At 32.1% G+C, this 26,399-nt stretch overlaps 1 protein-coding gene across 1 annotated transcript; it reads right to left on the bottom strand.

Annotated features, from left to right (window-relative positions):
- Positions 1-1,189: 1,189 nt before the first annotated feature.
- On the bottom strand, positions 1,190-26,399 carry LOC134727603 (uncharacterized). Its single transcript, XM_063591983.1, has 9 exons — positions 26,305-26,399; positions 13,225-14,378; positions 11,339-11,438; positions 8,249-8,367; positions 6,799-6,985; positions 6,299-6,435; positions 4,748-4,886; positions 3,036-3,200; positions 1,190-1,370 (listed from the first exon to the last, which is right to left on the bottom strand). The coding sequence occupies exons 2-9, from the start codon at positions 13,382-13,384 to the stop codon at positions 1,190-1,192; spliced, it is 1,188 nt and encodes a 395-aa protein (XP_063448053.1). The 5' UTR covers positions 13,385-14,378; positions 26,305-26,399.

Here is a 26,399-nt window from a genome sequence, read left to right as displayed (position 1 = left end):
CCCAATTAATTTGCCTCACCTGATATGAGTTAAATTGACCTGATAAATTCTGTATTAGGACAATTGCACAATGTGTAAAGAATTTATCCTTATTTTGTTATCGCACAACTTATTTATTGTCTTTTTTTCAAAGATAAATTCTGTATTAAAATTATTGCAAATTGTGTAATGAATTGATCCAGATATTTTCATTACACCACTTATAATTTACTGGGTTTTTTTCCATGAAAAATTTAGTATAATGAAAATTGGATACTGTTGAATAAATGAACACTGATTTTTATTCTAACATACACTAGTAATAAACAATGGAAAGCAACTTAAAAAAAATTTATTAAGTCAATAGTATAAGGGAGATAACTCAAATTGAATAAATAAAATATTGCATTGAAATTTATTTGGACTTGAAATTATTTGGACAACTAGAACACACCCGTGATATCCCGGGTCTGTGACTGAATTAAAGTATATAACTTTGCCCAAGCCTTATTTTAGTATTAGTATTGTCATCTGATAAAGTCATGCCGATTACAAGATGGTTACACAGTTTTCTCTGCTTTCAAATCTTTCTGTTTTATCAATTATTGGTAATATTAATTATTTGGAAAACAAAAGGTCATCGAATGGAGTATTTTTTAATCAACAGCATTGCCCTTTATTAGTTTTAAATAAAGTTGAATTCTTCGATTCGCTGTTTTACGTCATGCCCACTAACAAATTGAAAACTATACCCATACGCCTTATTTTTAGTCCAGCTTTTTAGTATTTGTATTGTTATCTTAGAAAGTCTTACTGATTAAAATACTACAACAGGTAACAATTTGACAATTTAGTAGTGTCAACCCTGTGATTATGACCCCGTTATATAGCATATTAATCCTTAATACACTGTTTGGTCGTGCGCCTGTCAGATGTGGAACGTACAGATAAGATATAGGTAACAGGTGAATATACTATTGGTATCGGTATCAGACTCAACTAGGAACTTCTTAATTATTGGCAATATTAATTACATGGAAGACAAAAGGGCTGGGAGTGGTGTAATTTTGAATCTATACCTTAAAATTGTACTATATTAGTTATATATAAAGTTGAATTCTTAGATTCGTCGTCTTTACGTGATAAGGGCTGACAAATTAGACCTAGTTATTTTAGTATTATAGATATCAGCCAATCAAATTAGAGGAAATTACTCAGGATAAATATTTTCATTGTCATCCATGACTACATGTACATACCCAGTATATGGATTTAAACAAACTGCTCTGATTGGTGGTAAACACATTTGCATATCTCCTGTGCTACAACCGTCTCTGTTAAGACGTAAATGTAAGTCCCAGTTACAAAAATCAGACTCCATTCCATTTTTTCTGAAAAATATAATGAAAATATACAAGATGTTTTATTTTATACCATAATAAATAAATTTGGTGTCTTCTGATTGGTTTAAAGTATTAGTTTTAATTTTTGTGTTTATGTCTGGGGTTTTTAAGCAATAGGTCAACTATATGTGTTCTATGAAAGAATTGTAAGCTGTACATGTCTGTTGGGCATGGTTCATTTGACCGTGACCTTATTTTCACGGTTCATTGGTCAATGATTAGTTTTCTTGATTAAGTCTGTTTCTTAGAAACTAGAAGCAATAGGTCCTATATATTTAGTATATTGAATGACTGTAAGGTGTACATGTATTTTTTGTTTGGTTTATATGACTATGACCTAATGTTCTTGGATCATAATAAGTTTAGGGGCATTCCAGAAAAAAATGAATGGGGGGGGGGGGGGGGGGGGGGGTTGGAAGGCACATTGTATTAATAATACATGGGTGATGGGTATCAGAGCAACTTTTCACACTATAATGCACTTTAATTCTCAATTACAATTGTCTGGGTGGGGGGTAAGGATAAAACTGCCTTCCAACACCCCCCCCCCCCCCCCCCTATATTTTTTTTTTCTGGAATAGCCCTTATGTGAAAGTTGTAGTAAAGTTTTTTATTTAGGACTACCAACATAATATCAAAGATTTGTAAAGAAAGGGAGACATTTCAGCGTGTGCACTCTTGTGTAGTCAGATAATGTAAAAGATTTGTTGTCAGATGTTCAGATCAATTGTTTTTTCCTACAATACAGGATAAAACATTTTGCCAAATACCATTAACTTTTTTATAGACTACAAATTTTCAGCAGATTTGTTTTCAGATGATTTGAATTGAGAGCCAAATCAAATACTGTGGATTCATTATTATTCGTTGGATACCAATTTTCGTGGATTTCGTGGGTACAGGAGAACCACGAATTCAAATGTTCAACGAATAACAAATTTTGTAAAGGAATGAGTGTAGACTTTGTCAAAACCACGAAATTAAATATCCACGAATATGTAAGTTTTCCTCAAACCACGAAAATTGGTACCCACGAAAATAAATGAATCTACAGTATTATCATCTGGAAACATGAAAAGAGGATATACAATGTAGAGGCAAACATCAATGAGACAGCTAACCAACAACACTAACAAATTTAATGACATCTACATGACAATAATTTGTTTTAGATGCACAAATGTATAGACACATGCATCTTCATTTTTTCTCATTTTTCTTCTGGGAATAAAAAGGTATCTAGTTTAAACTGAATGTAGTTAAGTAACTAAATGACCCATTTATATTGATGGCAATAAATGTACTTTCAGAGGATTTTTCTATATTCCTGTCAAAAATTATTTGGCATGTTGACTTCTGTATGTGCCTGTCTCAAGTCAGAAGCATGTAATTCTGTGGTTGCTGTTTGTTGCTGTATTTCAGTTTTCAGTTCATTGTTTTGTACATAAATTGGGCCATTAGTTTCTTGTTTGAATTGTTTTACATCTGTCATTGCGGGACCTTATATGAGATTATGGGGTTTGCTTATTGTTGAAAGTCATATGGTGACCAATAATTGTTAACTCTTCTGTTATTTGGTCTCTGCAGGAGAGTTGTATCACTGACAATCATATCCCATCTTCTTATTTTATTTATATGTATATATATACTTACCGTAAACCATTATATAAGGGATGACATAACTGTGTCCTCCACATGACCCTCATGTGAGGAATTGTTCTCTGGTCACATGATGTTAAAAATCCCCATTCTCTCCTAACTGTTGACAACTTTATATCCCTTGGTATGGTACGACAATATGGCGATCTAAAGTTACTCCTACAAATACATATAAATTTAAGTTTTACTCAACTGTTTACATACAGTTAATACAAATGAACCATTTCTAATTGCTTATATCTGCATCACACAGGCAATTATACAACTACAATGTATACAACATCTCCTCATGTTTATTTACTGGTCAGTTTTGGAGATAAATCCAATGGCAAAATAGTATCTTGCTTTTCTATGTGGTTGCTTCTGATTAAGCTATAAACTCAATGCAAAACTAAAAAAAAATGATGCTCCGCAGGGCGCAACTTTATACAACCACAGAAGTCGAACCCTGAACAGTTGGGGCAAGTATGGACTCAACATTTAAGCTTGATACAGCTCTGAATTTGGATTGTGATTAAATAGTTGACACAACATAGGTTTCTGACACAGAATGAATGTGGTCTAAGAAATTAAACTTAAAAACTTAAAAATTTTGAAATTGGACATTTACCTATTATGGTCCAATATCCAAAATCTAAATACATGGTTAGATTTAGCATATCATAGAACCCCAGGAATTCAATTTTTGATGAAATCAAATAATGTTCAATTTGACCTCAATGTAGACTAATTTGATAACCTGGCCTTAATATTAAAATCTAAATAATTACATGGTTAAATTCAACATATTGAAGAAACACACATAGTCAGTTATTGTTGAAATCAAACAAAGTTTAATTTTCGACCCCGTGGTGGACCAACTTGAAAAACTGAGCCCATAATCAAAAATCCTAAGTAAATGTTTAGATTCAGCATACCAAAGAACCCCAAGAATTCAATTTTTGTTAAAATCAAACTAAATTTAATTTTGGACCCTTTGGACCTTAATGTAGACCAATTTGAAAACTGGACCACAGATTAAAAATCTAAATACACAGTTAGATTTGGCATATTAAAGAACCCCAATAATTCATTTTTTGATAATTTTTTGGCCCCTAATTCCTATACTGTTGGGACCAAATCTCCCAAAATCAATCCCAACCTTCCTTTTGTGGTCATAAACCTTATGTTTTAATTTCATAGATTTCTGTTTACTTATACAAAAGTTATTGTGCAAAAATTAAGAAAAAATGTTTATTTGGGATCTGTTTGGCCCCTAATTCCTAAAGGGTTGGGACAAAAACTCCCAAAATCACTTCCAACCTTCCTTTTATGGCCATAAACCTTATGTTAAAATTTCATAGATTTTAGTTTACTTATACATGTACTAAAGTTATTGTGCGAAAACCAAGAAAAATGCTTATTTGGGCCCTTTTTGGTACTTATGGCCTATACTGTTAGGACCAAAACTCCCAAAATCAATCCCTTCTTTCCTTTTATGGTCATAAAACCTTGTGTTTAAATTTCATAGATTTCTATTTACTTTTACTAAAGTAATAGTGTAAAAACCAAATGTCTTCGGACGACGACAATGTCATACCAATATTACTGCGGTGGTATAAAAACAGTTACCCTAATCAACTAATAAAAAAGACACATTATAAAAAAAGTGTATTGTTATAAAATATTTAAATAACTGTATGATGTTTCAACAATTTCTAACTTACATTTTCATTAAAGCATCTGCTTCATCAAAATTACCCATAAAGCCATAAACACAAGCCAAATAATAGTGAAGGTCATGATTTGACCTTACCGATTCCTTAAACCAATCAGCAGCCACCTGTAACCATGATGACTTATCATCTGTAAATAAAGCACACTGTTATGTTGTAAAGTATTTGTATTTAGAGGAATTTTTTTTAAACCTTGTGTCTTATACCTTAGATTGCAACTGTCAGTGTTCAAGTGTAATGTTAACCATAAAAAGTAAGTCTATTTGTAAGTAAAATACAGAATTTTCTTTAAATTAAAGAAGAATTTGCCCATGGGACAAACATGACCCTGTTATACCCGTAGCCAGGGGAGGTTTTGCCCCCCCCCCCCTTGAAATCAAATAAGCACTGTTAAAGTTAATGTTCTGTTCCAATTGTGACTGTTAAAGTCGAGTTTGTGAGTGCAACGAACCTTCCCCCTCCCTTGGCTCTGGGCCTGCCTGTTACCAGTTTCCAACTGTATCTGTGTTAACTGTTTGGTAGTACAATGCAATAAGCATTGTGTATATTAAGCCATTGTATGGCAATCACCCATATTTGCATTGGTTTTTTTTTGCATACCAGTAAATAATCACACAGTTTGTAATAAGTTGACTGCCATAAACCATACAAAAATACTTCAAATATCATCAGTGAACTCAACTCCCCATATATATTTTTCTGAAATAGTCCCCACAATAAATATATTCAAGCTTTGTTCTGTAAACTGTTTTTCTTATCATGAAAAATTCCATGAAGGGTTGACAAAGATATTGATATAAATAAACATTATAATAGATATAGGAAGATGTGGTGTGAGTGCCAATGAGACAACTCTCCATCCAAACAACAATTCAAAAATTAAACCATTATAGGTTAAAGTACGGCCTTCAACACAGAGCCTTGGCTCACACCGAACAACAAGCTATAAAGGGCCCCAAAATAACTAGTGTAAAACCATTCAAACGGGAAAACCAACGGTCTAATCTATATAAACAAAACGAGAAACGAGAAACACGTATATATTACATAAATAAACAACAACTACTGTACATCAGATTCCTGACTTAGGACAGGTGCAAACATTTGCAGCGGGATTAAACGTTTTAATGGGCCCAAACCTTCTCCCTTTTTCTGAAACAATAGCATAACATCACAACATATAAAACATACGATAAAATATCAATTGGCAGACTTAACTCAATCAAAAAACTACATACTTAACCTAAATATTAATGCTACCAAGAGCAATTGAATGTCGGATCCCTTTGTTTTAATTCCACAACATAGAAGTCGCAGGTTTGACATGATTACATATTAAAACTGTTCTTTCAATTCCATTATAGATCTGAGAAAAAACCAAGAGCACTGGAATTAACATTTGCATTGTTGTTCTCCCTCTTAATGTCCGTGAGGTCTTCAGTGCAGTAAAAACTATTACAAGTTCAAGATGGATTTTAGCACCAGATAAAGTGAATTTTTTCCCAAACTTACTTTTTGAAATATTGATAACTTTATTATTACCTGTCCACCAGTAATCATGGTAACATAACATAGCTTCAATGGCTGCACGTTCACTTCCCTCTTTATGATATTCAGGAGAAGATTGCACACTTTGCCAATAACCTCTAGACCTCCTTGCCTTCTCCTCACTCAATATCCTAAAAAAATATGTAAATAAAAGATTTAAGTTCTAGTGAAGCATAGATTGTTTCTCGACATACACAACCTTACACAAATCTAAATTCAACAGTGACTTATTTCAAAATGTTTGACTGAAAGCAAACCAGCTGCACATGGTAATTATAGTATGAGCGCAAATACAAATGTATAATGGACAGAATATATGTTAATTAAATTTTGAAAACTGAAAAAAAAATACCCCTGATCATTATTTATAAGGTTTGCTACTACATTTTGTAACACCTTTGACTGGATGTTTACCTGGTTCCCTGTTTAGCTGTTATAAAATCTCTGCATTTTTCGTGTGCTGCATCACTAGCCATTCTGTAAAATATACTTACCCCTGATCACTAAGGTTGGCCACAAGCATCATTGACTGGCCACTAATCTGGTTCCCTGTTATAAAATCCCTGGGTTTTTCCAGTGCCACATCACTAGCCATTCTGTAGAATCTAGCAGCTAGATCTCCTTCACCAATTTGAGCATGCATTCTTGCTAATTCATTCAAATAAAGTGCTTTAAATCTTCCTGTAAAAAAATACTTTCAATGATTTACCAGAAAGTTGAACCTCCCCTTGTATAGACTTTAGATTTTCAAATTGTCATAGTTATTCAAACAATGCTTTAAAGTCAAATGAAATTTCGAAATAAAAACAAATTGAAGCATACTGTATGGTTTTTTTTATAATTAAATGGGTAGTTTTTAATATACAACTTATGTGCATTAACTTTTTTCTCATGAAAATTCTATAATTCGTCCAAATTTAGAAGTAATTTACTATTTTGTTTAATTATTTGCTTCCAGTTTATAATTTGTCGATATGTTTTCTGTTATGCAGTGAACTTGGAATTTCAAAACTATTATCGTGTTGTACATGTTATAGATATTCTAAATATCCATGCTTCTTTGTTTATTAATTAATTAGCTGCCATTTTTCACATTATAACAGAGATTACTTTTTCATGATATTTATGTGTGAAAATAAATACTTAACAGTATAATATATATTTATGGAATCAATTGTACTATCACAAAATGAAGGGCTTGGCAAAGGCAGCATAAAAACATGCTATACCCTTAAATTATATAACAAGACACTTTGCAGAATTTTGATATTTACTGTATACAGATAATATGCAAAACAAGAATGTGTCCACAGTACACGGATGCCCCACTCGCACTATCATTTTCCATGTTTAGTGGACCGTGAAATTCGAATAAATTCTCTAATTTGGCATTAAAATTAGAATGATCTTATCAAAGGGAACATGTATACTAAGTTTCAAGTTGATTGGACTTTTACTTTATCAAAAACAACCTTGACCAAAAACTTAAACCTGAAATTTGCACTATCATTTTCTATGTTCAGTGAACCGTAAAATTGGGGTCAAAACTCTAATTTGGCATTAAGATTAGAAAGATCATATCATAGGGCACATGTATACTAAGTTTCAAGTTAAAAAACTACCTTGACCAAATACTTAAACTTGAAGCGGGACAGACTATCGAACGAACAGACGGACAAAAGAGCAGACGAACAAACAAACGAACGGATGCACAGACCAGAAAACATAATGCCCCTCTACTATCTTAGGTAGGGCAAGTGTAATTTTTCTGACAAAATGGTTGGTTCAAAATTTTTGAAATTTTCATTTATTTGTTAAAGGGTCAAAGTAAATACTTTGACGAAATTTTATGAAAATTAAACGAGCCAAATTAATTTTAGTAAAAGTGTTGGGTACCACCTTAACTTTAAGTAATCAACATTCAAATTTGACAACATAAATTACCTCTATTTTCTGTCTGTACTAAAGCCAAGAAATGATCTGTTGCCAGTTTTAATTCTCCTCTGGCCCAGTATACATAAGGCAGGGCTATATCAAAACAGACCTTAGTTCCAACTGGAAATCTACAAAGTATCATATCATGCTTAAGTCAAAGTTACATGAAAAATAAATTAGCAGTGTAACAATGTTACTTTATTAATGGATATTATTTTTATACACTAGCCTTTTAACAGAATTTAACTTTCATGCCTTTTCTGTATATTTTCTTTATCACAATGCTTAGGTATATAATTAACGTGACAGAATCCAAACTGCACCTATTTTTTTTTTTCACCTACATTTTTTATGATAAAGAAGAAAATGTCCATGCTGTATTTATTCTTTAGCCATATCCTTCTTTATATTTTGATTTTTTTGTATCCCCATTGAGTCATCATGGTCATAGAAAAAAGGGTTTGAATCGACCTCCAAACTATCCATGATTCCGTAATGAGGAGTACCCAAATTGCATCCATGCTTAAATTCAGATCATTAAAAATGAAATAGCAGATGTTTTGTTCTATTTTTTTCAAATATGTAGAACAATATGACGTTAGAACTTAGAACATGCTCGATCCCTTATAAAAAAAAATTAAATGGATGCTTGCAACATATTTTTTTGGTGAATTTTTAAAAGATGACTTTTTGTAAATGTCACATGGTGGTGTTTTTGTATATTTTTATTATTCAGTGAAAACTTCATCTGTTCAATTTAGTGAATATTTGAATTAATTCGCCTATTTTGTAAGATGTGCATAATGTCAAATAATCAAAACACAAATTTTTTAGCCTCAAAGAAAACTTTTAAGAATTTCTCAGCTGTTCAAATGTTGAATAGGTCATGCATGTAGGTGTAATTTGAGTATTCGGTGCAATTTAGGTACTATGATGTTACATGACAGTTAAAGAGCCATTGTTCATTAACGTAATTGCTATGATTTTCTATGATTGGTTCAAGGGACCCTAAAATTCTTAAAGGTTCTACCAAATAAAGCAACAGTTATCTGATAAATTTATACTTTTAATAAAAACCAGATGCTCCGCAGGGCGTAGCTTTATACGACCGCAGAGGTTGAACCCTGAACGGTTGGGGCAAGTATGGACACAACATTCAAGCTGGATTCCGCTCTAAATTTGGATTGTGATTAAATAGTTGACACAGTATAGGTTTCTGACACAGAATGAATGTATTCAAATGAACTTAAAATTTTTGTTTTCTCTTAGAGCAATTCACTATGCTGTTGAATATTAATCCTCTCAAAAAAATGTTTGAAGAAATTTTCTTTTTATTTATGAAATTTCAAATGAGAAAAATTGAACCCAATTTTTTATTCACATCCCCCTTTCCCTTAATCCAAAACTAATTTCAATTAAAATATTCTAATGGAGTTTGCAACAATTACTACTCATTTAAATACATCATAAAATATTAAGATGTAAAAAAACTGCTTGTTATCACTGAATGGTAAAGATTATTTAAATTTATCAGTTGGTAGTAAAAAGTGAATATACATTGTATATTGTATATAACAAAGATTTAAGTTGATTTTGGACAAAGAAAGATAACTCCAATTAAAAAAAAATCTTGCAGATATTTCTTGCTTACTATACTGGACAAAGAAAGATAACTCTTAAATAAAAAAAAATTTGCTATTTCACAATATTGTGAAATTAGATATTTCTTGCCATTGCACAATACTGTGCAATTGAAAAGACTTGCTATTGCACAATACTTAATATAATAATTTTAGATCCTGATTTGGACCAACTTAAAAACTGGGCCCATAATCAAAAATCTAAGTACATGTTTAGATTCAGCATATCAAAGAGGCCCAAGAATTTAATTTTTGTTAAAATCAAACTTAGTTTAATTTTGGACCCTTTGCACTTTAATTAAGACCAATTTTAAAACTGGGCCAAAAATTAAGAATCTACATACACAGTTAGATTTGGCATATCAAAGAACCCCAATTATTCAATTTTTGATGAAATCAAACAATGTATAATTTTGGACCTCGATTTGGGCCAACTTGAAAACTGGGCCAATAATCAAAAATCTAAGTACATTTTTAGATTCAGCAAATCAAAGAACCCCAAGGTTTCAATTTTTGTTAAAATCAAACTAAGTTTAATTTTGGACCCTTTGGACCTTAATGTAGACCAATTTAAAAACGGGACCAAAAATTAAGAATCTACATACACAGTTAGATCGGCATATTAAAGAACCCCAATTATTCAATTTTGATGAAATCAAACAAAGTTTAATTTTGGACCCTTTGGGCCCCTTTTTCCTTAACTGTTGGGACCAAAACTCCCAAAATCAATACCAACCTTCCTATTATAGTCATAAACCTTATGTTTAAATTTCATAGATTTCTATTTACTTATACTAACGCTATGGTGCGAAAACCAAGAAAAATGCTTATTTGGGTCCCTTTTTGGCCCCTAATTCCTAAACTGTTGGGACCGAAACTCCCAAAATCAATACCAACCTTCCTTTTGTGGTCATAAACATTGTGTTTAAATTTCATTGATTTCTATTCACTTTAACTAAAGTTATTGTGCGAAAACCAAGAATAATGCTTATTTGGGCCCTTTTTTGGCCCCTAATTCCTAAACTGTTGAAACCAAAACTCCCAAAATCAATCCCAACCTTTCTTTTGTGGTCATAAACCTTGTGTCAAAATTTCATAGATTTCTTTTTACTTAAACTAAAGTTATAGTGCGAAAACCAAGAAAATGCTTATTTGGGCCCTTTTTGGCCCCTAATTCCAAAAATGTTGGGACCAAAACTCCCAAAATCAATACCAGCCTTCCTTTTATGGTCATAAACCTTGTGTTAAAATTTCATAGATTTCTATTCACTTTTATTAAAGTTAGAGTGCGAAAACTAAAAGTATTCGGACGACGACGACGACGACGACGACGACGACGACGACGCCAACGTGATAGCAATATACGACGAAAAATTTTTCAAAATTTGCGGTCGTATAAAAAGTTCTCCTAAATTCTTGTTTTCACATTAAATTTAACTTATGTAGCTATTTAAAATACCTTTTCTGAAGGACATGCTTGACTCTGCCTTTCAGTGTACTGTATCTTGCTGGTTCAAGGTAAGAGGCCGGTAACATAGAATCTATAGTTGCAGCAAAAACTAAAATACAATGTGATAAAAAATATCTAATAATAAAAAAATTATGAATTACTGTAAATTATGGAATTATTGCAATGTATAGCTATATATAGGTTATGAGTCGTCGCAAAAATAATAATAACATGTGCAATTTTGAAAGCTTTCATTATTTGTAATGTAGCATTTTCTCAAAGAATCATTATCTGATTGACATTTGTGTTAATTTAATGCACAATTTTAATAACTTCCAGATTTTGGGGCAATGTTTATCATAATATTTCATGTATTTCAAAGCACTATATATTCGGTGCTTTTATCATATTTCAATGTACTTTTTACATATTCTTGAGAGAGTTGTCTGGAGAAGTGACATAAATAATACGTTATCTAAGAATTCGACATATCTCCTTGAAATAAATATAACATGAACATGCAATGCGGTTTTACATTTAATTCTTTTTGAGTTTTCTTTAGTCACGTATTTTTCTGGTAAAAGGGAGATAATCCAGTTAGAACTATGTTCAATCACCTATAATATCTGCATTATATTTGAAAATGATGAATGTGCAGGTTTTAAGATAAAAACAAAATGAAGTGGAAGGTTGAGAGTGCACAAGAGGGGCCATGTTAATGTGCTGCCTATTTAAACTCTGGTAACATGTATGTCATGAATGTATTTCTAATAAATAAAAAGACAATTTCTAATCTCTGATAACAACAAAAATCTGCATTTTAACTTTTTATGTAAATGTACCAGTACTTATTGATAGTCCCTGTCTATTGGACTTTAAAGTTGACCAACCCAACCCTAAATGTATAGACATGCTTGTGTCTAGTGAGTTTGATCCCCAGCTGCCAGGTTAAACTAATTTGGACTTGAAAATTGGTATAAGTTGATGATGCTTCTTCTCTACACAGCCTGCTGTATTCAGGAGTAGGAGCAGAAGTAAATACCAATAAGCTTGGAGTCAGAAAAATATTTCTAGGAAGGGTCACATGTCTTCTTGAAGACTAATTTAAAAACAACTCAATTGTTTTTATGCATACATTGTTTCAATGGGCAGATCCAGACATTTTCAAAAGGGGGGTGTTCCCAACCCAAGATAAAAATGATAAAGCATGTTTGTAAAGGGTTTAAACCATATGTTCCCATTCGATTACATTGATCATCCCAAAAAAGGGAGGTTCCAACCCCAAGAACCACCGCCACTGGTTTCATAATATCTATGTGTAGTTCTTTCTTTGCTTGAGCTTCGCAACAATTTATCAGGTCAGTACAGATACATTATCATGACTATCAGGTGAAGTTAAATCAGTTTATCATGTTATCCCCTTCATCTTTTTAAAACATTTGTTGTTAAAATATAATATACAAAACCTGCACACTGCAGTAACCAACAAGATGTGTCATTTTGATTCTTGTGGAGAGTTGTCTCATTGGCAATCATTCCACATGTTTATTTTAATTAAGGAATGACTGTAATATTTTTTCTGTCTATGAAGAAATAACATAAAAAATTTAGTGCACACTGAATAACGGGCGTAGCCGGTTATTCAACAGTGTGCACCACATTTTTTATGTTATTTCGAATAGACAGAAAAAATATTACAGTCATTTCTTATCATTTAATTCCAAATTCCATCTTAAACCGTAGAAAACCATGAAAAAATGTTGATGATGTCACAGTCGCATGACCCAACTATGTCTATGGGCTCATAACAAAATAATGTTAGCCAATCAAAAGACGTGTTACATCCAAAATTAAATTATTAACAATATAGCTACAAAATACAGTTAGTACTTTACCTGATAATCCAAGAAAACTGCAGAGATAATTGTTAGCATAATCTTGATCTGAGGTAATCAAAGACAAGAGAAAATTATGGGGCAGACAAGCAGTTAATGCCATGTGTGAATAGGTGTACTGCTCTAAACTTTGCAAAAGTCTACTTGAATATCGTTTCATATATAATGCAGGACTCCAAATGTTTCTGCAACTGCGAAGAAAAACTGTTTTATCACCAAGCCCATGGTCAGTATGATGAACCCAATTAGAGGTCGGTTCACTGTTGGTAGTATTTTCTTTTTTTTCTTCCTCCTGCTCTTAACAGGATAACAAATACAATAACCATTTCAACTGATCTTTATGGAATGTTGTTTCAGCAAAAATATCGCAATACAGTTTTCTAAATGCCTTACAGAAATAATTCCTTTCCGACAATAATCCAACTGATTCCTTTAGAGCTCATGAGACAGAGTTCCGCAAGACTGGGAATTGTTTTTCTAACGCTGATATCTCTTTCATTAATATGCTCTTTTATCTCATTCAAGTCTATATCATCATCAATATAAGGTAATTGGTTATCGTAATCCCATGTCATTTTACTTTTCCCCCTTTTTTTTCTTTTTTGCTTTTTACTTAGTGCTCTCTTCTGCTTGAATTCTCCAGAATTAGTACTACAATGACCATGATTAACATTCATTTGCTTATCACTTAATTTTTCAAATTTAGTAGCACCTGTACAATAAACATCCATGTCCTTATCATTTAATTGTTCATTTTTATAACTCAATTCATCAAATTCAAATTCCTTCATGTCAGTACAAGTTTTGTCACCTAAGTCCTCAAAAGCATCAAAACATTCATCTGATTCACTGGAGCTACAATCTTGTAGTTGATTTCCATCTGCAGAGTAATAGGTATCACTGTCTGAACTTTTGTCAGATTCTATAACCTCAGTCCCAATACTCTGAAGATTCATGTCTGATTCACTGCTAATTTTATGAATCTGGAAACCTGAAGATTCATTTTGGACTTCAGCACTTGCCAATTGCCTGTTTTTCCTTGCAGGATTTTCTGACAATTTTGGATCCATTTCCCATGACAACAGTCTAATATATGATATCCTCTGAGACCTCTGTTCCACCAGCCTCTCTAAACATCTGGCTTCTTCCATTATCTAAAAATATGGAGTACTAAAAAGATGAAATATACTGACAACTGTATAAAAATGACATTTACTAGAGTTAACGAGACCGGGACAGTGTTCCCCCCAGGATTTTTGAATAGCACCAGGGTGACACGTGACAAAATGAATTTTACAATATTTTGTGTCGCTTTGCATCGCTTATTTTTTTCTTGTTAGTTTTTGTCACAACCTTTTTGCCTTTGTTTTGTTTACTGTGGTACTGTGTTGTATGGACTTTGGGTCAACAAATTATTGGTAGAAAAAGTAATTCAATAAACAGTTTTAATATCTTTGAAGAATAAATAAAAGAAAGCACAATTAGTCTTTAAACTAAAGTCACTTCTTATATTTTGATCAAGCCATTTTGTCCCGATACTTGTTGTTACACTACACATTCCCCATGTTAGATTTCACCATAACTATGAACTTTGAACAAGATTAAATTTTGATACAGAACATTCAGTAAATTATAAACTATTTTCCACAGTTTCAGACATCGTTCTTTAAGGTAGCACTACAGTCAGAGTTTTCTGACTCCAATCAACAGTCTTTAAAGATTAATTTCTCTAAAACTACTCGTACTCCATGGATTTTTAAATACTTTAACTCATTTTAAAGCTGAAATATAACTCTTTCTTAATATATTTAAAAATTTATTTTTGGTTTGATTAATCTCAAAATATAGCTCATTAATTGCCAAAAAAGTGGTCTTCCAACTTGTATCAAAATGGCACATTCATGTCGAATGGTAGTAAAAATTTGTTTCCATTTCTTTAATCAACCATATAAAATCAACAAAACCGTGTCTTAGATTTTTGATATATGCCTCCAGTAAGAAGATATATAGATTTAACTGTTGGGTTCCAAACCTCATTTCACCTTTCATCTTTGGAGATCAATAAATTCATTTAGAAGCATATTATCCAAAAACTGGTATTGTAGAAAATACACCCTTCAATCATATATATCAAATTCAAGCCAAAGGGGGTACCCATCAAGTTTCTATTTTCATTTTTTCATTACAATTCTCATGAAAAATTGTTCTGAGAAATGACCTAAAAACTGAATTTCCCCCTTAGAACCTCTATAAAGTCAATACAAATACAAATATTCCACTGGGAACACCCCACCCAGGAGTGTTCTGGTACCATTACCATATCAATAGAACCACACACTTTGTGTCTTTGATGCTCTAATGCTGTAAATTTTGCATTATATGTGAACTGTCCAACAATAACTTAGCATTTGGCGGGAGTTTGACATCACAGATTTGACCAACACCTGTAGTGCAGTAGTTAAATATAGACAAAGCTCCGCCTCTTTCCAGACTGTCTAAGATAAGAGAATAAGATGATTGACCAGCTGCATATAATCAATGTTTAACATCATTATTCTAGATATATAAAGCATAATTTTCTTTTGAATTTTTAAAAAAGAAATAAACTATGTCTGAAATAAGCTAGAACATTAAAAGTGTGCATAAAAAAACATGTTTATAATAAGATCAAGAGTTAGACCATCCTCTTCTTGAAAATACACTTTTCCTCAGATTTTTTTTTATTAATTTAATGGAACTGAAAAAATACACATAAAATAAAAATTAGTTAAAATGCATAAAACTGTATTCAAATGAAGAAGAACAAGGGAATTAATTTATACTGGCAGTTAGAGGTTTTTTAATACTTTCCCACTCTTTTCCATAGTATTTTTTTTTCATTTTTGTAGATTTTTTTCCCTTCAGATTTTTTCTTTTTCTCTGTTCACTTCCCTGATACATAAATTATTTTTGTTGCAAACCAATGACATAAGAGATAAGACTACAATATTTATCTTGTGGTCAGGGATTAACATCTGGACACTGGCATCGACAGATGATTGACATATTAGCCCCTCCCAAATTCCTATATATTTAGATTAATTACAATGTGCTTTTATTTACATAAGTTAATTATCAATTTACTCCCTGTTGTGATATGATAATGACTTTGGGATTTTTACAAACTGTGCAGAATAGTAATAACTTCAAAATTAGGTAAAAAAAAAAATATCTTCAAAAAATCATTGTTAGACTACATAGTGCTACCAAACAATTTAATTTTATAGTTAATACTTTCAAATTGCTTTAAATGTTTTATCTATTCATTAAAATTGCTATAATCCTGCAAGGGATTATATTGTACTCCTTTTTAATTCTGGCAGAAGCAAATCCCTCACGCAATCAAAACATACCAAAAAACTACCAATTCGGTATAATAATGTCTGCGAATCAATAAAGGTTTGATTTAAAAAATAATTTGCAAAACATTTTTGTTGGTATGTTGTAATAAGTTTTCAATCCTGAATATTACATTCTAATATAATTTTGCATTCAATTTGTACTTTATTTTTATTTTCAATGAGAAATTATATGCGAGGAGCATTTATTTGTAATAAACAAAATCAGGGGAAATAACTCCGCAATTAATTTTAAACAGGCAAATTATTTTGACTAAAGACTGACGTAATAGAGTTCATTAACAAATGTCTGCCACAGGGACTCGGTTAGCGGATTAAAATTTTGTAAATCAATGTTTTTAAATTATTTTTTATTATTTCCTGTCTATTTGCATCACTATATTAACATATTTAACGTTGCCATCACTATTTTTTTGTTTTCTGGCAATGTGCAGTTTACTATCCATATCCATATGGCCGTAGTTTTTTAATTTTTAGTTTTACGAACCCTCCTACCCTAATTTTTGCCAAATAGGAAAAAAATTAAATTAAAAATGTTGATTTTAATTTTTTTTTCTCCTCCGACCAAGTGTTTTTCATCCAAAAAAAAAAAATTTAGTTCATAACTGCATGAAAGAATCTAAATTTATGCTCTTGGTGATTTAGTGAGTTGCTGCACATTGATTTTTAATTCAAACCTTGTCAAGAAAAAAAAATAGTTGTTACACTAGTAGAAAATCTCCTGGTGAAAAAAAAAAAACAATTGATATTGACGGTTGGTATTATAAATTAATGTTTTAAAATGATTATATTTCTCATATAATTGTCAGCTTATTAAACTACTGCAAGGATTTGTATAGTATATAAATTATATATATAATTCCGATGTTTTAATCAGAGACGGCAAAATAGCATATGCTGGTTCTAGTCAAATATCCATTTCTATACATAAGGCTATTTTGCCCGCTTGAATTAAGATATTTTAGTAGAATGGTACCAGCACAATAACAAGTTTGCTAATAAAATATTGTATTATTGTATTGTATAAAGCCAGTGCCAGCAAAATAGCCACTGCCAAATTATTATTATATAAACATGCATATATATATATATATATATATATACAACTCGTCTAAACATCAACCCAACAATGTTAGATCTGTAAATATATATATAAGAAAATTATTAAAAGATAATAACGGTTTCAATGCATCACTTTTTACTAGTACTTTCACTGCTTCCGCAGATCTTCAGGTAATGTGACTTGTATATAAATAAAACAATTGATTGACGTTAACAATAGTATGACGTTAACAAATACAAGGGAGACTACTTATGTCATAATGTCATTTTAAGATTTTAAAATGTTATGTTAAAATTAGAATATCATTTATCATTTAATCCCGGGTTGAGAATGTTTATGAATAATTCTTCCTTCTTCCTCCGGAGAAAATCATTTTGACGATTGACCATATACAATGGAAATATTTTAAATCGTCCATTAGAACAACGATGGAAATGGTCGTTTGCCCTGATGAGTGTTAAATCTTCATGGTTGGTTTGCTGTCTATGTAAAGTCATTCTAGTCCGCAGATATATATATCATCGCTGTTATGCAAAAACCTTGTATCTAAGGTTTTCATAATTTTACACCAGGCAATAAAAACTGATTTTTTTTTATCGATTATTTAGAATTAAATATTTATGTTCCAATGTATGCAAAAATATCGTATCTTCTAACCAATCAATTACCAAGGCGAGCAAAAATTTCTGCACCTATATTGTATTTTCAAAGCTTTTCATTATTTCTAAGCTATACATAATATATTAGACAAAAAATTGACAAAACTGTACCTGTTATAATCTCAGCTGTTAGTGCCATCTTTTTTTTCTTTTGAGATATGATATTTTCGCACAACAAAATGTCTCACCAATCCGACTACACTTTTTCGTCACTTGTCAGAATTCGGGTTAATGATTGGTTAGAAGATCAGATATTTTCGCATTCAGTGGAACATACATATTTAATTCTTAATAATCGATAAAAAGATTTCCGCAAAAAATCAGACCTGCCAACTTTTGAAAATCTCCATGGGGGATTTAGCGCGCAACAAGATTTTTAAGGGTTACAATTTTAGCGACTTTTCTGTGAGCATTGTTTTTTACTCCTTAAATAGTCTAAGTTCTCTTCTTTTTTCTTTTGGAATACTAATAATGAGCTTGTAGGCCTTGATTTCTTTTATTTGTATGATTCTTGTACTATTAAATTATAAAATTGTCAAAATAACTGAGAAAATGGCATTAAAAATAAAGGATTCAAAGTAGAGACCCCCCATTTTCCCCCCTCCAATGACCTTCTCATCTATGAACCTTGACTCAAAACACCTAAAATTTCATGTCCTAAAGTAAGAAGGATGAAGGCAGATTTTGATTAAGTCAGGATTACTTATCAGTATCAATGAGAAAATGGATACAATTTGAGTTATCTTTCTTTGTATTCAGAGGTGCTCTTACCGGCGGAGGCTTATACAGTAACACAGTAGAAGTGTATATGTTACAGTAAATAGGTGAAATTAGGAATTACACGTAATTACTAAACGTTTCAGTAAATACCTGTAATTACTAGCCCATTTAGTAATTACATGTATTTACTAGTTGTTTCAGTGATTACTGGTAATCACTGATTTATTTTGTCATTTTTACAGCTATTTACTAACTTGATGTTTTTGTTTTAAAATTAAAAACATAATTCAAGATACCAAATAACAAAGTAAAGGGATAGGGATTTTAAGGGAGCTTACTTAAGGATGTAGGAATATAAGGCACATCAAAAGTGCATACTCTTTAGAGTTTGTGAATTCAAACTGGAAACTGGTTGTTTTATAGGTTTTGAAACTCTGTAAATATATGTATGCAAGACAATGATATCTATCTCCAATTGATTTTCATAATTTGGTTAAACTAAAATCTCCATCATGCACTGTGGTTTAAAACTTTAAAATAACTTTCTCCAAATATCCTGGATTTCTACCAAACATGGACAGAAGCAAAATTTTCATGATCATATGTTGATATCAAAAGTAAAGTTTTTAAAAAGAATCCTTTTTTTTCCGTATTATTACTTATAAATAGACTAGAGTTTGTTCCCAGTTAACATTTCATACACTATGCAGTTAAAGTTTTTAAAACATTAGGTTTTATAAACCATCCTGGATTTTTAGCCAATTTTGACAGAAGCTTCTTACAGTACTAGTCAAAAGTTAGTATCTAGAGGAAAATTTTAATATGTTTTCCTCATTTTTCTTGAGCCTGCTATTTTACAGCAAAAGTAGGCTATTTGTTCTGCAAAACCCTCACAACTTTAATAGCTTAATACATCGATAACCCATCTCCAGCTAGAGGTTGAATTGAAGGTCACATGAACACGTATTCAATGAGGTCCAAGTATTCACTCGCAAGTGCACAACTCATCAACCTTGTTTCTCAGCTATTTTAAATAACCAGATTGGCTGCTAACAGTTAATTATGATTTCACTATATCATTTTTATTAATGGTTTAACAACAACAAAAAATATATTTATATTTTTTTTTATATCTCGAAGCTATTAAATGCACACAACAGTTCATTCCAGTTCTTAACCTACATAACGTTACCTTATCTATTTAAGGTAGTAAGTCTAAATATTCTTAAAATTCAAAGTTTTCTTTAAAAAAATTAAAACATAATGCTTTAGGAGAATTTTCCATTTCTGATTTCCATGTCTGCTGAAATTGATAAAAAATAATCTGTATAATGCTCAATTTGAACCATTTTGGATTAAAACTAAAGTTATACTCGGATTTAACCAAATATTTGAAAGTCCATATTTATTCAAGATATTTTTTATAGAAATCAACCATTCAAATTTTACTGTACTGTACTTACTGATCTTTTAGCTAGTATTACCATAACTTTTGATCACCTGACCATAATTCAACATTGTTTTAGCAGTCAGTAAATAGGTGTAAAAATTCATTTTAAAATAAGTAATTACTGGTAATAACTGGGCCATTTCAGGAATTACTTGTATTAACTAAGTGCATCGGGGATTACCTGTAATTCCTAAATTTTAGTAATTACATGTAATTCCTAATTTCACCTATTTACTGTAACATATACAAAATGGCGTCGATTTTAAATCAACAGACACACATGTCTGATTTCAAAAATAAAACAGATTTCAAGATAAACGATGTTTTCTTGAGAGTTCATTACAGTTCTCATCTTTCAATTAATTATGATTTTGCTGTGGAACTACGGCAAATGTTGCAAATTGTGCTTGTATGATAAATTGAAAGGCTGTTTGATCAAATTGTGTTACGACCCATTATAAATCTGATTACATATAACCACTAATTATGACACCTGTTGTTACTGTTGATTAGCGTAGGGTCATTAACTTGTCATAATATGTCCCCAGGTAAAATGATTGAATTTTTAAAATTGATCAGAAAAACTTCAAAATCGGTAAACAATAATTTTTTCGGGTATATTTCTTGAAAATCGGGATTTTGACTAATTTTACTATCCCGATATCGGGATTCGGGTTGAGGGGTAAAAATCGGGATGATACCGCGAAAATCGGGATAGTTGGCAGGTCTGAAAAAATTGAGATACGAGGTTTTTGCATAACAGCGACGATATATCACTAAACATGCTAAAAGTAAAATGAAATCTGGTGATTCAAGAGGGGGGAATATGACATTTATCGGGACTCCGGGATCATCTGTTTTTAAGCTTAGGATTTCGGGATTGACCCTTTCAGGATCTGGGAATTCTTTTTTTTTATATCAGGATGCCAGAATTTACTTTATTTAATTTCGGGACCTCAGGATTTAGTGTATTTAAGCCCGGGAATTCGGGATCAGGACCCAGAGCCTATCCCCCTCAATTCAACAATAACTAAATTTATTTCTAAATAAGTATTATAATGTAGAAGAGCCCAAGGATTTGTCACTAATTTCAACTCTGTTGTTTAAATTGTGTTTAATTACACACCACGCACAATTTTATAAAATTAACTGTGAGGTAAGGCGATTAGTATGAATTTTATATTGTTATATTAGGCTATAACAGAACCTATTTGCTGGAAGAGCTCACAGTAAACGAGTTGCATGTCAACCTACCAATCTTGTGCATTTGTATGAACGACTGCACCATAAAGAAGTGGGAGGAAAGGTGGTTCTGCTACTGGGGATCCGAAGAAAGTTCTGTAAATATTGTGCAACATCCAAAGTGAAAGTAAAAGTTCAATGACGTCGTTTTTCATTCGGCAATACTCGGCACATAAAATTTGACTACGAAATCTACCGAAGTTTGTCGATTGTAATTTTTTAAGATTCCGTAACTTTGAATGCGATAAAAAAAAATATTGAACAAAATTTTTGCTTAATGAGCATAATATGGGTTAACATTTCGACATTTTGTGATTTACAGGCAGATAAAAAGTATTCAGATTCTAAAAAGAATCCATGACAAATCGCCCCACTCCTTAATCGCCCCAGCTTTTACAAAATCGCCCCACTCTTGTTTACCAACTCGCACCACTTATGCAAAATGGTAAAATCCCATTCGGGACAAATAAAAAAACCACAGAAGAAATGTATCATATGATCTAAAGCAGCAGGACCAGATGAAATTAAACCAAGATTTTTAAAAGAACTTTCACATGAAATTGCACCCATACTTACTATTATCTTTGAGAAGTCAATCAAAACAGGCGTTGTTCCAGATGACTGGAAAACTGCCCATGTCTCTCCTGTATACCAAAAAGGCCAACAATATAACCCTGAAAACTACCGTCCTATATCACTTACATGTCACGATTTGTTGCAAACTTTTAGAACACATCATCGAGTCGTAGTAAAACACATCAGATAATTACAACATTTCAAGTTAATTATCCCCTACAGCATGGATTTCGCAGAGGTTGATCCTGCGAAACACAACTACTAGAATTTATGGAAAACGGTAAACAAACCGATATTTAGGTCATGGATTTTTCTAAAGCATTCGATAAAGTTTCACATTCTTTTTTTAACTAATAAGCTTCATCATCCCGGGATACAGGTGGAATTAAATTACTGGATACAAAATTTTCTTAGCAATCGCAAACAGGCAGTAGTTCTAGAGGGGGAAAAGGCTGAGTATGTTGCAGTTGAGTCAGGGGTTCCACAGGGGTCAGTTCTTGGACCAATTTAAGTCTCTTCTTGTACTTTATTAATGACATTCCAACTAATCTAACATATATACAGTAGATTTATTTGCAGACGACACGATAGTTTATTTGGCAATAAAATCAAACTCCGATGCATAGACAATAACTGTTTAGTGTCTTTAAATATCAGCTGTATTTGTACGAGGCTAGGAAACAAGGTGTATGCGAGCTTTTAGCGAGCTACTACACCTGTTTCGAGCCGAATACAAATACAGCTGATATTTAAAGACACTAAACAGTTATTGTCTTTATCCTGCAATAAATTCTGTAAATTGTTTGTGTTTTGAAAAACACAAAAACTTACATATTTAGCATTTATTTTCGATTTGTAATCCCTTATGGCCCGCGTAGTAATATCAAAATCACACATTACGCTGAAGATGGATTCGCAAAAAAAGAATCTCGAATGGTAAATAATAATACATCGCTCAAGGTGAATAAATATCTATTTTAACATAACAAGTAATTTCAACAGTAAAAATTAAAAACAAAACATCGTCCGATTTGAAACAGAAGTGTACGAGTTGTCCTAGGCTTCAGACTTGACTTTCACAAACATGCATGCTGAAATTGACATGGCTGATTTTGTAACACAATCATACACATTCAAGTTTTGAAATCGACAATTGTCATCGTCATTGGAATGCAAGTGGAATACACATTCTGAGGTCACACAGGTCCAAACAATACATAGTCCGGCAGTGGGCGGAGCTTAGAAGCGATATCTGTATAGTATACAGATACAGCATAGCGATATCTGTAGGGCTGTATCTGTATAGTAGGACACCCAATTGCAGGATAAATTAACACTACAAAAAGATCTCGACAAACTGGCATCGTGGGAAACTACTAGTACCTGGAAAATGGCATTCCACCAAGATAAGTGCCCAGATAGCAAACATCTGTTGGGCCCACGTTAGCATTATGTTGGCAACATTGTTGGGCCAACGTTGGAAAACTATGTTGGGCCACTGTCATTTTGCTCATCGGCCCTTCGTTGGCACAACATGTTGGGTCTTTGTTGGGCCAACATCAGTATGCTAACAAAGTTAACTATTTGCCAAAAGTCTACCAACGTAGTCTAGTTTTGAATTTATGTTGGGCCATTGTTGGTCGCACTACAGTTTGCCAACGTCTTTAACAACGTTTAATTATGCTTTTCATATAAGTTTTTATTAGTAGTCAGTAAATTATGGTCTCTACTGTATGGTACATAGATGATATACAATCAACAGTCATTTAAAATCCACTCATGTCAAATCACTCGTGTCAAATGGTTAGAAGAATTTTATGATTATTTTTTAAATGAAACTATATTCAAATTTTATTTATTTTTTTTGAGCTGGATTTAAATATTTTTTGTTTGCGCAAAAAAATATTCAAACATTAAGATAAATACATTTAAATGACTACACAGATTTGAAAATGTTAGATAAAGAGAATGAAGAGTACATCTTTTTGTTTGCACTTTGGAATAAATTATAAATATTTAAAAAAAAATTAAAAAAAATTCTGTGGTATAAAACGGGGAGATAAGTACTTAAAACGTTGGCATATTGTTGGCACAATGTTGGCTTATATTTCAATATTGTCATGAAATATATCCTAAGAATGAGCATTCAAATAAATAGATATAGGAAGATGTGGTGTGAGTGCCAATGAGACAACTCTCCATCCAAATAACAATTTAAAAATTAAACCATTATAGGTTAAAGTACGGCCTTCAACACGGAGCCTTGGCTCACACCGAACAACAAGCTATAAAGGCCCAGTTTGTTTAAAATTGGTTCAGTGGGTTCAGTCAGACGATCTTACACTGAACCAATGGACGACATAAGTTGAATATCATTGTACCAACTACTTTAATAACAGTTGGTAAGAAAATGTTGGGCCAACATTTGGCCAACCATTCAAAAATGACTGTTGGTACCAAGTTGTTGGGGCAACGAGGGGCCAACAGTGTCAAAATAACTGTTGGCTGAGTGTTGTTGGGCCAACGTTGGTCTCTTGTTGTCCTGCCAACGCCAACTGTTTACCAACTGTGCCAACTTATCACCAATGTTGGCCCAACAAAGTATTGCTATCTGGGTGTAATGTAAAATATCTGGGGGTCACCATCAGTTCCAACCTTAAATGGGATGTGCATATTAACAACATATGCAAGAAAGCTAATAGCACACTAGGCTTTCTAAGGAGGAACCTGAACATAAGTTCAACATCCATTAAAGAGCAAGCATATAAGTCCTTAGTAAGACCATCACTAGAGTATGCTTGCTCTGTTTGGGATCCATACTTACAACAAGACATAGATAGCATTGAAAAAGTTCAAAGGAGGGCTGCGCGTTTTGTTATACCAACAAATACAGAATTAACACCTCAAGCGTTGGTAATATGTTACAACTTCTTGGATGGCGCAGTCTCTCTGACAGAAGAAAAGACTCCAGATTGGTAATGCAGCTTATGCTTTACTAAATTGAACACGAAAAGGTTGTAATCCCTAAACAAAATAAATTAATTCCACTAAAAAGACAAATAAGACATTCTAATTCGAACAGCTTCCAAATTCCATCCTGCAAAAACACAGTACAGAAAAGAATCATATTTTCCAAGAACTATCACCGACTGGAACAAACTACCGGACAACATTGTAAATTGCACTTCAGTAGACTTTCAAATCTTCAATTTCTAAGCATCAATATTAACTCAATTACAACATCTTACTTTATTATAAAAAACATTTTATATTTTTAATTTTTCATATTTTTAAAAAAATTGTACATTTTTTCAATCTATGTCTTGTAAGTTTCCTCCTGTGACATAATCTTCAATTTGTTGAAAGCGGTAACTGTATGGTAGAATAGAATAGAAAAAGAAACGACCGCCGATTCAATGCAAGTCATAATAACCACTGCCGCCCAGTGTTATCAACATGTGTATGCTTCAAATTACAATGATCATACATCATAACAAGCAACCTAATGAAACCTCTAGAAAAGAACACCACATATAGCAACATGGATCTAGAGCTCGGAAAGGTCGTGACACCAAATTACTAAACGATCTCGTGAACAAGTATTACAATTCACAAATTCTCAATAAAAGTATTCTTCATTTGTCATTTGTCATTTCGGGGTCTTTTATAACAACTGACTATGCAGATGGGCTTTGTTGAACTATTATAGCTGTTTCTGTGTCATGTGGAATATTTTAGAGAGTTGTATCATTGGTAAACTAGCAATGCCACATCATCTTTTGTATGACAATAGCTATATATATAGATAGTGGAATCCAACAAGACTATCATAGATTTCTCTAAGACATATTGTAAAGTTCCACACAAAAGACTGTTAATTATCGAAACTAGATTTTACACATGCTTTGTGTGCTAGGTTTTCTGAAAGGTAACATCAGGATATACAACCAAAAGACCAAAGTCGTCTCTTACTTAACACTGTATAGTCAGTATAAACTTTGAGTACTGTGCATCTTTATGAAAAGAAAACTATGAGTACTACCGGTGATCAATCGTGACAACTTCCT

The sequence above is a fragment of the Mytilus trossulus genome, chromosome 8, assembly GCF_036588685.1.
Source record: "Mytilus trossulus isolate FHL-02 chromosome 8, PNRI_Mtr1.1.1.hap1, whole genome shotgun sequence".
Lineage (NCBI taxonomy): Eukaryota > Metazoa > Mollusca > Bivalvia > Mytilida > Mytilidae > Mytilus > Mytilus trossulus.
Note: the sequence above shows the minus strand (reverse complement) of the source record. Positions and strands in the feature narration are given on the sequence as shown.